Source organism: Limanda limanda, chromosome 12 (assembly GCF_963576545.1).
Source record: "Limanda limanda chromosome 12, fLimLim1.1, whole genome shotgun sequence".
NCBI classification, from domain to species: Eukaryota; Metazoa; Chordata; class Actinopteri; order Pleuronectiformes; family Pleuronectidae; genus Limanda; species Limanda limanda.
In genome coordinates this window covers 22,494,515-22,508,426 of record NC_083647.1, presented here as the reverse complement: position 1 = coordinate 22,508,426, position 13,912 = coordinate 22,494,515, and the positions used below count along the sequence as shown (strand labels likewise).

At 43.6% G+C, this 13,912-nt stretch overlaps 1 protein-coding gene across 8 annotated transcripts in view; it reads right to left on the bottom strand.

Annotated features, from left to right (window-relative positions):
• Positions 1 to 273: 273 nt before the first annotated feature.
• slc8a3 (solute carrier family 8 member 3) overlaps positions 274 to 13,912 on the bottom strand; it is an 85,875-nt gene continuing 72,236 nt past the window's right edge. For 2 of the 8 annotated variants that reach the window (XM_061082949.1, XM_061082943.1), the window contains 5 exons: positions 4,409 to 4,533; positions 3,878 to 3,977; positions 3,048 to 3,050; positions 1,582 to 1,854; positions 274 to 650 (listed from right to left, as the gene is read on the bottom strand). In XM_061082949.1, the coding sequence (XP_060938932.1) occupies positions 274 to 650; positions 1,582 to 1,854; positions 3,048 to 3,050; positions 3,878 to 3,977; positions 4,409 to 4,533 (878 nt within the window). Of the gene's footprint in view, positions 651 to 1,581; positions 1,855 to 3,047; positions 3,051 to 3,874; positions 3,978 to 4,408; positions 4,534 to 4,697; positions 4,707 to 12,094; positions 12,138 to 13,912 lie in introns of all 8 variants that reach the window. The other 6 variants (XM_061082942.1, XM_061082941.1, XM_061082946.1 and 3 more) reach the window with 5 other exon arrangements.

Below are 13,912 nucleotides of genomic sequence, written 5' to 3'. Positions count from 1 at the left end.
TGGTGGTGACCCAATCCCGACTGTAAGCACACTCGCACGGGCTCGGGGGGGCGCTGGAGGGCAGGATGCACACCTCCGAGCATCCTTACAGAGGGGGTTGAGGGAGAGAGAGAGAGAGTGAGGGAGGGAGGGAGGGAGCGTTCACCTCTCCTGTCCTTCTGTACCGTACGAGCCTGACCCGATTCCACCGTGAGAGTTCACCCTGCTACCTCTGAAGTTGTACTTGAAACCCCCGTGTGTGTGTGTGTTCTCTCATGCCGAAGTCCGCTTCCTCTAGAAGCCCTCTATATGACAGTAGGCTTCCATACTGGAGAAGAAGATGTAAAGTAACCAGAGGCTGAAAAAGAAGGCTGTGGTGGCCAGTCTGTGTCCCCGGGGCCCGCCCAGCTCCCCTCCGATGTGGGCCCGGCGCCGGTAGAGCAGCACCGAGATGGCCAGGAAGGCGAAGATGGTGAAGAGGGTGACGGAGAAGGCCAGGGAGCCGGCCTGCACCTCGAACGGCTTCCCCTTCATGTGCCAGTAGATGGCCGCCACTGACCAGGCGATGCCGATGCCCAGGAAGACGTTGACGGCGTTGCTGCCGGTCACATTCCCGATGGCGGCGTCCGCGTAGCTGTCCTGGACCGCGGACACCTTACTGGCAAAAGTGTCTGTGGAGAGAGAAGTCAGGTAGATGTGAACAATAAAGGTCACTGTAGAGTTTAAAGGAATTCAAATGTGAGTCCAGGTAATTCCAGAGTTTTCTTATTTTAATTGCTGCCCTGACAAGTATTGTGCTGTTTTGTTTCGGGCTTTTATCTTTTCCTGCCCCGGGACTGTAGATGCAAATCAGCTTTTTACCAAAATCCAGCTCGACGGTTGTGTTCCACGTTAGATAAACTGATAAAGTAAATGAAACATGTTGTAATTACATGTTGGACATATCAGATAGTATTGAATATGTCCCATTTGGTTAGAAGACGATTGAACAACCATCACCCTGAGGCAGGATGAGCTGCAGCTGCAACACGTCTGGATCAACTGAATAAAATCTAATATCAACACAAAAGTAATTTAATTTAATATAAAGGAAGCTCAACACTGTTTTATTAACAAAACACTAATAACAGAATGTGTGACGCACAAAAGTGGGAACTTTTACCATCTGGTTTGCAGTGGGAGTCATCATTTTAGAATAACACTCCATATTTTCAAATAAGAAAAGTAAAGAGTGAAAGGTCAGCAGCTTCTGAGCTTTGGTCTTGTTTGTTCTCAATATTCACATTATTATTTTTCATAATATTGTTTTTCAACCCCAATCCCTGAAAAAGAAGAATGGATAAAGAGATGATTGACTCAAGCTGCACGCAGGACCTTTAATAACAGGAAACGCTGACAGAGTCAAACTTCCTGGTGACGTACGGTTTCTGCCGGGTGGAAATGTCAGTTCGGAGGAAAACAGAAATATCAGCCGCGTTGATGACGAAGCAAAAAGCTGCTGAAGTTTTTAGAAAGCTAATAATCCATCATCTGACACAAAGAAGTTTTTTACAGGACGGATTTTGACACGTATGTATTGGACATGTCCTCTGCTGGACTCACCTGGGACGGACGTGCCGAGAGCCACGAACACCACGGCCGTGACCGAGTCCTTGAGGCCGATGGTGCAGCCGAAGTGAGACGCCAGGTCGCCGATGACGGCCGTGAGCAGGCCGATGATGATGATGGAGACGAAGAAGCAGGCCCAGCCGTTCATGTAGTCCGTGGGAGGGACGCAGGCGAACAGCACCTTCCAGAAGACCGTGAGGAAGTGCATGACGTAGTCGAAGCAGGACGGCAGCCGCTCTTCCCCCGTGTCCTCTTCGTCCTCATCTCCTCGTGAGAAGTGTGGCGAAGCGAGTGAAGAGAGAACGAAGAGAGATAACAGAATATTTGGGGAGAAGATAAAGAGAGAGGCGGGTGAAGGTGGGGAAGTAAATATCAAGAGATGGGACAAGGAGCCGGGTGTTAGAGGACGAGGAGGCAGGAGGGAGAACGACAGGGAAAAGAGGGATGACGGACGATGAAGCACAAAGTGGAGGGAGAGCAGCGGGGGGGTAAAGAGCCAGGGAGGAGGTGGAGAGATAAAGAATCGATAGAGGAGATAAAGGGATGACAGAGGAGGAGGAGGAAGAGAAGAACATTCACTTAGCAGGGTTGCACAGCGAGAGACCTCGAACACAGAATCACTTCAACTGTGTGTGAAAGTTCAAATGTTCTGTGAATGTGAAGCCGGACTAGAAAGTAGATGAGAGTTTAGAAGCATTAATAAGTGGGAGCTACAGGTTTCTAACTCTTGTTTCTGTACAGTGGCTGAAATAATCCCACACCTTTATGAAACCACGTTTAAATCACACACTCATCGATACCAAATGTGGAAATATGTCAAGATTCACACACAACTCTCTGAGAAAATGCTTAAAAACATATTTATCTAAAATGTTAAATAAAATTGTGTCTTCTCTGATTCACACCACATCCGTCTACTGAGTTTTGTGGTAATCTGTGCAGTAGTTTTTAAGATGAAGCCAACTAACAAACAAACAAATGAAATATAACCTTCCAGTCAGATGTGATCAAACAGTTTAAAGTACTGAATTTAAAGAGCTGCATGTTTTAGTCAGTTATTTGACTGAAGTGAAGTTTATAGAGGTAACACCTGTCCCTGCTCACTTTAGTTTGTCTGTTATAAACTTTGGTTTGGTCTTTAATATTAAAATGAATTAATAATGCAGCATCTATAACCGGGTTCCTCTGCCTCTTCCCTGTGAACAGCTTGCAGTGTGAGGTTCCCCCCCGGGCTCCAGGCTTTCAGATAAACAAGTCTCTCATTGTGTCCCACATCCAAAACCTCAGACTCATTTCAAGCAGGTTGTTGTTGTTTCTGGATTCTACCGGAGGAAGAAGAGATCGGAGGGAGATTTCCTGAAACCCACAGATTCAGTTATCACACCGGCTCTTTGTTCTGTCACATTGAGCACGAGCAAAACCCTGAACCTGCTGCTCTCCGTCCAAATAACATCTTCCACCGGCTGCAAGTGCAAATGTGAATCTGTCCTCCTGCTCCCCCATCGGGGGTGCGGCGGCGTCCTCTGTGTCCCAGCTGCTCACGGGAAACACAGCGGACAGGCGGGGACGCGCTGCTGATTCAAAGTGTCAGGCCACGTGAGCTGGATGCAATTTTTCAACCATGAGTGCATCATGAAAAAGTAAAAAGCGCCGCTGGATTAAATATTTCAGCAGGGAGGTGACAGAGCTCGGACTCGGCCACACGGCTGCTGCTGCAGGAGCTGCTGCCTGGTGATGGAGGAGTTTTATTTATACCTACAGGAGACGATTCCACGGATTCAGTAGCAAAACGCAACTGAGATGAGACTTAGGAGGTTGATGTTGATGCTAAGATTCAGTGACAGAAACTGGATTATACTGTTACAACTCTGAAGCTGTAAGTTTTATATATTAATAAATGTTATATGGGAATTTTATGGTTAATATTGGAATTTAAAATATAAAGATTTCTCACAGGACAGGGGAACTGTAGGGACCAATCAGATTGCAGCTATGGGCCGAGTGTTCCTGAGTTTATTTGTGGTTCCAGGCTATTTTTATCTTTCATCTCCATTATTAATATTACAACTGTTATTATGTATTTCCGTCTGTATTTTAACCATTTGTTTTCGGTGTTCTTTGTGATGAAACGTGCTCAATTACATAGTTATACTCCTCATTATTTTCATTATTTTGTATTATTTCTATATAATAATTTTGTATATTTCTCTGTATTGTTTTGGATGACAGTGAAATGAAGCAGTTAAACCAAACATGTCAACGTGTGATTGGCTGTGTATTCGTCCGCTACCTGCACTGACTGTGATGGCCTCCATGAACTGGTCTCTCCAGGAGTTGGTTCCCACCACCAGCGCCAGGTTGGTCTTCTTGATCAGTTTGTCCACTGTGCTCTGTGCGAAAAAAAAAACAAGAATCAAACCCATGCATTATTTATTTACCCTCCGTCTGTTTAATCTGCAGCCACGCAGGCTCCTGAAGAGAAATACACAAGCTTGACCACACGGTGGCAGTGACATCCAGTTCCACACTGCTCCCTTTATTTGATGCATGATAAATAAAAGCCCACATCAGAAACCAATATGGTGGGTTTGTTCTCGCAGTGAGGAGGTTGGATGATGCATAAGAAGCACGTCTCCTCGTCCGTGGGGCTTGTGCTGCCTCTGAAATGAGAAATGTGCAGCTGCTCTCTCATGCACGGAGGCAGCTGCTTGCTTTGGTACGATGTGTTTTCTGCTTGTGTGGGGGAAAAAAACACTAGTTTCAGCTGCAATTACCAGACGTCAGGCTGCGTTCACTCCGTCTGAACAGGAACCCTTCTCACCTTAAACTCATAGGATTCCTCAATAATGACTTCCAGCTTGGAGTGTTCCCCCAGCACCGGTTTTCCCATCTCGGCGATCCGCTTGGCTTCCTCCTCGTCTAAGTTCATCTTCCTGTCTGGCACGTCTGAGCGGAGAGGGAGAGAGATAGAAAAGAAAGTTCAGTGAGAACGGCGCCGGTAAGAAGAGGCTCAGCCGAGGATTATCTGTTGTGTTTCACGGCAGACGAACAAAACATCAGACGGTTGCCTCATTAGTGACAGTTTGAATTTATAAAAGCTCAGGTTTTACACAGAACGGCTTCTCCAGTTACACTTCATGGTTAGAGGACCCGGCATGCTCCATCAATCAGAAGACAAACACAGCAAATGCAAATATTGGATGCAAATCTTTCCCATCATTCTATTCTTAGAGTTTCTGTTGATCTTCATGGTGGATGCGTTTGAGATTCACACGTCTTAATTGAAAAAATACAGGTCAATCACAATTTCTGGAGAAATCCGTGTAAACAAAGATGGATTACACGTCTCCACTTCCTCCAACTATCCAGAAGTGAAGCCACAAATGTTCTGCATGTGAAAGCTGCCATCTTGTGAATAAATCTGTGGTGTTGAGGTTGTAAATCCTGATGTTTCACCCAGTTTCTATGGCATCAAATAAGGAATTAAAACCAAACAAATCAGGAACACGAACACTTGAACATCAGTGGAAACACGACCTGCGATTAGATTTTCCCCCATTTAATTTACTCATTGAATAAATTGTGTCCTTCTACGCCCGTTTCTTTTTTTTGTTTGTTTGTTTGGATCAAAAACAAACGACAGCAAGTGACTTTACTGTCCTGCTCATCGCTCATCCTAATTTATCAGAGATATAAAATATGTTATGTTTGTGACTGTAGGACAATGAGAATGTGTGAATCTCATCCAGGTTGTCTATAAAGGACTAAGAATGGCATTAAGTATATATTAATGTAGAACAAAAGACAATTTATTTGTATCACTAAATTATGCTAAATTATTTTTCTTTGCACATATTTAATTACTTTTAATTAATTGTTTTGAACTTTATATCTGTTGCCGTTTGGCTATTGTTTGTTTTTACATGAATTTAGAAAGTTGACGTTAACCTTCTTAATCCCAGCTCTCTAATTGGTCCGCTATGTCCAAACCAGCAAAGCCATGACTGGACTCAACATCAGAGCAGACAGGCGACTCGAGAGTAACTCAGGGTCTGAAACGAGGCTCAATACAGAGTTTTAATAGAAATTTGTGCCACCTTGAGTTGGATATAGATGCATCAGGAGATCTATCTCCATGACAACTGTTGAGGAGGTCTGTGTGATAAGGTCAATGATAACAAATTAAAATGTTTTCATGTATCAATCTAAATCCTCACCACAGGGTTCCACTTCAGATCCAAAGAGTAAATAGCGAGACACATCTGAGCCGTAGTGATGAAATACGTCTCTCCATTAACAAATCCAGTATTTCCAGAGGCTTTCATTCCCTGTCAAAACTTGACACTGTCCTACATCATTGATTTGATATTGAACCCGGTTTCTGAGGCCTGTGGACGACCCTGATCCATCCGTCGATCAGACGTGTTCCTCCGCCGGAGAAAAGAAGTCCCGATGCCTCTCAGAGTCCCCGGGCGCCGCCGACTACAAAGAGCTTCATGACATCAAGTGTGTGTCTGTCCGACTCAATCAAGAGGAAGCTCTTGTGCGTCCAAAGGCCTCTCGTCCTGCTCTGAGTGTGACCCCCCCCACTGAGACACCTGGTGCTGGGACCTTGTCATCTCTTATATGAGCCCCTGAGTCCCAGCAGCCGGCTGCTCTTCGCTGACAACACGCTTACCATTAAATATTAACGTTGCCATTAAAGATCACAGCCAGGTCCCCTCGATAGGAGGACATGTCGGCAGGCGCACACACACACACAGACACACACACACACACAGGCATGCATATTATACCAGTGCATGAGGGCGTGCACACACAGTCACGCACTTTTGAGCGAAATGAATTACACACCCAAGACAGTGTGTACCCTCAAGTCCTGACAGGCTTTCTTTTGCTCATGTTTAAAATTTGATTATCCAGCCTTTCCCCGGCTCCGCTCCCGACCCGACACGACACGACACAATTTCCTCGACAAGCACGAAAAATAATAACACAAATCACACAAAGGTAATTAAATTTCTAATTCCTGAACTTTTTCTCCCTCTTTATCTTGACAGTTATCAAATGTTTGTACCTTGCCCTCGACTGGAGAACATCACTTATGGATTTATGATTAATGAGTTTTCTGATTAGCATGCAAATCCATTACAAAGAGCAGGGGAGGGGTGGAGGGGGGGGAGCAGCGAAAGAGCACGTCTTGTTTCTAACGACGGCTCTTTCCGAACCTCTCAGAGACACTGGTGCTGATTTAAAATCTTGATTGGGAGCAAAAATAATAAATAAACCATCACAGATTTCCACAGAAGCTCAGTTGTGAGGCTGATGTTTCAAACCACACCGTGCACAGAGCAGCTGATGTTAGTGGAGATGCTCGTAGAGGAAGTGAGGACAACTTACCGTCCGCTAACAACCGGGCTGTGGAGGACAGGAGACAGGGAGGAGGAGGAAGAGGAGGAAGAGGAGGAAGAGGAGGAAATGGAGAAAAAACAAGGTGATGAGTGGAAATGGAAGGTGAAGAAAAAAACAGGTTAAGAAGAAGGTGAGAAATGTGATGGCCTCTGGAAATGGCCGGGTATCGACCCCGAGGTGTAATATCATGTCTTTGACACTGATTATTTCATTGGCTGAAGCACAGAGGAGAGAGAATATGGGTTTTTTGGTCACGGTTTAGAGGCTTAAGAGACTAAATCGAAATTTATTAATAAAACTGTCCAATAGAAATCAACAAATGGTCGAGTATAACATTAAATCAGAGGTTTATTTCTCCCAGATGAGTCAGATAACAGAGTTTGAAGGTAATAATTACACATAAACCTTCATTCCCTACGAGGCCGCGTCGGAGCGATGTCAGAGGAAGAACTGTTGCTTTTATTTCCCATTTGGTCCCACTTAAGTATAACAATGGGAAATATGTTTCAGATAGTCACAGAAAATTAGATACACTCCGTATTGCTCTGTTTGAGTGTGTATGGACAAAAAGACATCGATGGATTTTCACCAAACTTTGTGTAATGAATAATTGAGGGAGTTTCTCCAGATGATTCACTATCGGAGCCGATTGGTCAAAGGTCAAAGGTCGAGGTCAACAAAATATGGTCCAAAAACACATAGTTTTCAAAGAAATAACAGGGCGAGAAAGAAAATCTTTCCCCATCATATGTCATATGACAAGTGACGTCAGTAAGAAGTCATGATGAAGTCAGAAAATGACGTCATATAGTGGCATTATGTATTAACCTTTAACAAACAATAATCTACAGTTTATTTGTCATTTGTTGGGGTTTATACATTATAACCCAAAATAAACTAGATGAAAACAATCAGACTTTCACAAGTTTCTCAATTTAAGGAATAATAATTAAAAACAGCAACTCTAAGTTATTTTAATCACCTACTCTAATTACTCACCCATCTGTCTTTTCAAAATTAATCTCTTCTTTTGAATCTTTCTATTCCCCCTTGTTTCTTTAAGTTTCTGCAGGTTTTTGTTTTATTCATGAAGCAGCGAATTCATTCATGAGAACGGCTCTGAGCGGTTTGACAGAAACAAATAAGAAGAAACAGTGATAGAGCTTGAATTAAAAAATAAAAGTACAACACAAATACAAATACGCTGGTACAATTTGATAACGAAAAAATATAATAATTATATAAATGGCGAAATTTAAACATGTGACTCACATCTCCACTGAAGCAGATTAATTAAATGCACATATTTCGTATTATTAATACGATTCGCTGAATCTGATTTTTATAAATGCAGGGATCAATAATACAGAATCTGAATATGATAGGATTATCTGAATATCTGGATATGAAAACACACCAAATAGAATTAATGTGGAATTTGTTGCACAACAAGTTTTCTCCAGAGTGATGTCAAATCAAATCGTCTACCGCTTTACAAAAATCACATTTGTCGGGGGCATCTACAAACTTTGGAATTGAACAGTGGGTGGGCCGCAAACTCCAGAGCCAGCGTTGTCACTGTCAATAAGGCAGAAGTGAAGATGACTGGATTTTATTTGACAGCTTCTGTCGGGGGTGTTTGTGTGTAAACAACAACAAAACCTGCGTCAACCTTCAGCAAGAAGCTGCCAACTCGTCTCCACATCTTCTCGTGAGCGTTTAGTGTCGTGTGAAGGCGTAAACGCTGCCTCACAGGATTTTAGATACGACGTTATAGAAGAATCAGTGAGTCATTGTGGTGGTTTATAATCTTAATAATTATTGGGACACTGAAAGTATCAGATTCAGAGAGAGAGGATCAAACAATGATCAATGGAAAACTGCAATTAAAGGACAATAGTGCAATCACTTAAAAATCTGAATCAAATAATGGACCTATTTAGAGTGGGCGCACACACACCCCGACACACACACACACACACACACACACACACACACACACACACACACACACACACACACACTCTCTAGACAGAACAAAAGAGAATCAAGGAAACTTAAGTATCTGTCAGAGGTAAAATCGACATAAGATATAAATAAACATTAAAAAAATGAAAAAAGTGACACGCTTCATGTAAATTTAAACTGAGATCAAACTTCAAACTCATTCCCTTGTTTAAATATTTGTCCACTTGGTCCTCTGCTCAGGAGCAGATCTCGGCTTTGACTCGTTTAATATTGGAGAACAAACTGTGAAGTGACAACAAAAACCTTCCAGAAGCAGCTGATAGTGAAACTTGTATTATTAGAAAAGTGTCTTTTAATAAATGCAGCTGGAGAGATTCTATCAGGGCTTTATGCAACCATTCATTTCCCAACACTTATCTTTTTTATCTCCTTCACTACCACACATGCAGTAACACAAGAGGCCCTTTGAGAGATAACTCATACTTTTTAATACACAAACACTACTATACCTTCTTACATCCTTTTATTTACCACCACACTCATCTGTCTTGCACATACTATATCCTGTAGCTGAGTGTATAGAAGTACTAAGTATAGTATAGTAGTACATAGAAGTATTAGTCGCAGTAGTAGTGCATGTTAGTAAAAAGAGGGACCTACGTTTGAAAGTGTATATATGAGATTATGATTCTGAGCATGAAACCAGGTTATCTCATAGAGTTCATCTCTGTGTTGCATGATACAGAGCAGTCTTCCTGTTGTCAAGCACCATAGATATAAGTGGGGATGGCACGGTGGTACAGTGGTCAGCACTGTCACCTCACAGCAGAGAGGATTCCCTGTTTGAATCCCGATTCAGCCGAGGTTTCTCTGTGCTAAGTTTTTCATGCTCTCCCTGGGTTTTTGCTCCAGCTTCCTCTCACATCTCACTGGAGACTCTAAAATGGCTGCAGGTGTGAAAGTGGACGGTTGTTTGAGTCCGTTCCCTCGTTCACACCAGAATCAGCAGCTAGACGCAGGAGTTTTTAACAGTTATAAACAGGCAGGTTTCCAAACGGCCTCAGAAAACAAACCTGTGGGTCATATCAGAGTCAACTTTCGTTAAATAAGGGATATTACATGGAGTTTTAACCATTTTTTGTGATTGAAAGGTTGAATTTAACAGTAGTTATTCAGTGAGAGGAGAAAACAGAAATACCCCCCCGTTCCTCAGCGTTTTGCCTGATTGTTTATCTGCACGCTGCAGCTGCCGAGCCGATCAGTGACACCGCACAACACGCTCCGGTGCCCGCGGCCAAGTGGAAACCGTAACTAAATCATATGACGAAGAAGAATAAGAAAAAGTCACTTTGGCGAGGAGGATAATTATATGACAGGATACGCCATAAGTGGATGAAGCGAGAAGAGAAAGGCTCCCCGTGCCGTTCAGCCTCCGGAGATCCACACTGACAACTCCGCCTTTTGACGTCTTCATCATTAATTCTCCCGACATTCATGAAAACAAGGAGGAGGTTTTTTCTAAAAAGGGATCAGAGGCTCGGAAAACAACACAACGCTGCTGTGAACGAGCCGGCTGCTTCTGAAGCGTCTCAGCAATTAACCTGTTTGCTGATCAGCTTCCTAAATCAAACAGAGTTCACAGAGAGTCATCATTAGCAGCTAATTGCTGCGGGTGACGTGCTTCATTATCATTAGTAGTAGTCGCTGATCAGAAGCTAAATAGAACTGTGCTGTGGTGAGTGTCCAGTAAAAAGGCTACAAACCACATAACAGTGAACATATACGAGAAAATGATATCACAATACACAAGACGAACACATAAACAGACACACACAAGCAAGCACAAATACAAAGAAATGGAAATAGCACATAATTAGTAATCTTTAATGCATTTTCTTACTCAGTTTGTTGGTTTGTTTGTTTGTGAGCAAGATTACGCAAAAACTACGCAACTGTTTTTAATGAAAACTCGGTGGAAGGACGGGATCTTGGCCGGGAAATCCATTTTTTTGCGGATCCTACAGGGGGCAGATCCAGGAAACATGTGAGATGGGGGCGTTTCTTTTCTTCTATGTTTTACAGACACTTTTGACAGACAGATTTTGATTCAAATTTAAACAGATTTAAGGAACTTATTGATTGAATTGTAAGAGACTCAGTCCCACCAGTTTCTCTCACTTGTCTAAAGTGATGATGTCATATATCTTGTGTGTTTGAATTATAAACAATTGTGTAATTATGATGATCTGCAGGGAAAAGCACAGAATCCTCTGAAGTTGAGGGGCTGGAAAATCTTTCTTTGAAGAAAATGATGTAAATGTTGCAGTTATTAGGGAACAGAAAAATATCAGTGTGACAAACAAAGCACCAGATATCTACAAAATATGAATAGAGTTTCATCAGCCTTCAAAAGTCAACAGTGAAATTGGTTTTATTCACAGTGGGAGGGAAAGTTGAACACTTTCACACTCACACGTCTTTTTAAATACCGACAGATCATAATGTTTTATGAGTTTGTGCGATTCCTTGCAGATCAAAACAAAAACCCAGATTTAGCCAGATGAAGATAGAGTGCCACTCTAGCTACTGCTGGTTAAACTTGGTAATTACAACCCTAACCCCAGTATTTATTGAGCCCTAATAAAGAGAGATCTTTCTTTATCCATAACAACGGTCACATGAAATGTTTGCATGTAAATTCAGTTTCATCTTGAGGAGAAGACAACACTTGCACACACAGAGAAACCCGATAAGAACAGGCTGGTATTGGAACAAACACACAAACCTACACACATGTGCACACGAAGACAAATGGAGGTGTTGCAGGCCGACTGCACTCGCGATGCAGAAGGTTGTCGTTCTGCCAGCAAAACAATTACGATACAGAAGATTAACCAAAGGGATGTAAATGGATGGCTGGAGGAGTGTGTGTGTATACGTGTGTATGCTTGTGCGTTAAGGGGTGTGTCGTCTGCGTTTAGCCGTTGTCATTATCAGCGTGTTCTCCTTCGTGCTCGGCCTAATCAGATCTGTCTCGTTACGAAAGAGCGAGTCGGTCTCCGGCGCTCAGACGAGGCTCTGAGTCACGGCGTCGAGCACGCAGCTAATGTTCGCCTTCTCTCGCCACAGCTCGTTAGGACAGACTCATCATTCCACTTATCGGGTCTATTCTGGTCGCCGAGGCCGGAGGCGGCATCAGCGCCTGAGTCAGGAGCGGCGTGTGGATCAGTGGAGGGATGGAAAATAGGTAGAGAGGAAAAAAGAATCTGGTGGGCGACTAAGATGACTGCATGGATTAATGGAGCTAGACAGAACGAGAGAGAAGAAGTGGAGGAGGGAGAAAAGAAGCAAATGGTAAAAGGAAAGGAGGAATGAAGGGTGGAATAAGGGGGAGAGGTATGAAAGGATGAGAGGTGGATGGATTGATGCAGGTGGGGATGTGGAGGACGATGGGAGGGGTAGAACGAGAAGGACATGAAGCACTTAGTGATGAGGATGGATCGAGAAATGTTGAGATGCAAGTGCAAAAGATGGAGGGAATCCGATGAATGCGGGAAAAGAGAAATGGTGGAACGGGTGATAGAATTTATGGAGGGATAGGAGTCATGCTCTGATTGAGGGATTGCCAGAAAGAGGAGAGCGAGGAAGTTATCGGGGAAACACAAAATCAAAGCTGGGAGGAATATTAAAGAAAGGATGGGATGTGGAGGAACGGAGAGGTGGAGAGCGACGGCAAATAGATTTATGGAGGGATAGAGAACAGGAGCGTGCGGAGATGTATGGATGGATGATTGATGGAGAGAGAAGAGGATACATGGATTGGTGCAGGTGTATAGGAGGGAGGGATAATGAGCTGGGAGAAGGGAGGAGAGGTTGAGTTATGGAGAAATTGTAAATGGACTCAAATTAAATAGTTCTACACCTAAGCAGAAAAGTGCTACACACGCACACACACACACACACACACACACACACACACACACACACACACACACACACACACACACACACACACATACACACACACACACACACACACACACACACACACACTGTAAGAGGTTCAGTTTCAAGCTCAAGGAAACTTCTACATGTGGCCAAGAGGACCCAGGAATTGAACTAGCAACCCCACAGAAGGAGGAGTGTAAGGACTAGAGTGGATTTGGTGGGTGGATGGATGGATGGATGGATGGATGGATGGATGGATGGATGGATGGATGGATGGATGGATGACTGGATGACTGTATGACTGGATGAACTAGCAAACCCACATAAGGAGGACTGTAAGGACTAGAGTAATGCAGGAATTTGGTGGGTGGGTGGATGGATGGATGGATGGATGGATGGATGGATGGATGGATGGATGGATGGATGGATGGATGGATGGATGGATGGATGGATGGATGGATGGATGGATGGATGGATGACTGGATGACTGGATGTCTGGATGAACTAGCAACCCCACAGAAGGAGGAGTGTAAGGACTAGAGTGATGCAGGAATTTGGTGGGTAGATGGATGGATGGATGGATGGATGGATGGATGGATGGATGGATGGATGGATGGATGGATGGATGGATGGATGGATGGATGGATGGATGGATGGATGGATGGATGGATGACTGGATGACTGGATGAAAGGATGGAGGTGTATAAGGAGGAATGAGTGGTTGGAATAAAGGAGTGATGGAAGTTTGGAGAGACCGAAGAAAGATGGATGAATGAAGGAGAGACTGGAGGAGAGGGAGGGTTGAGAGAGAGAGAGAGAGAGAGAGAGAGAGAGAGCTCAGAGTGAGGCGTTGAATAATAACGGTTCAGGATCGCAGCTGAGCGACACGTACACACACACACACACACACACACACACACACACACACACACACACACACACACACACACACACACAGTGAGATGACAAAGATGGATGCCTCAACCTCCTTTATTAT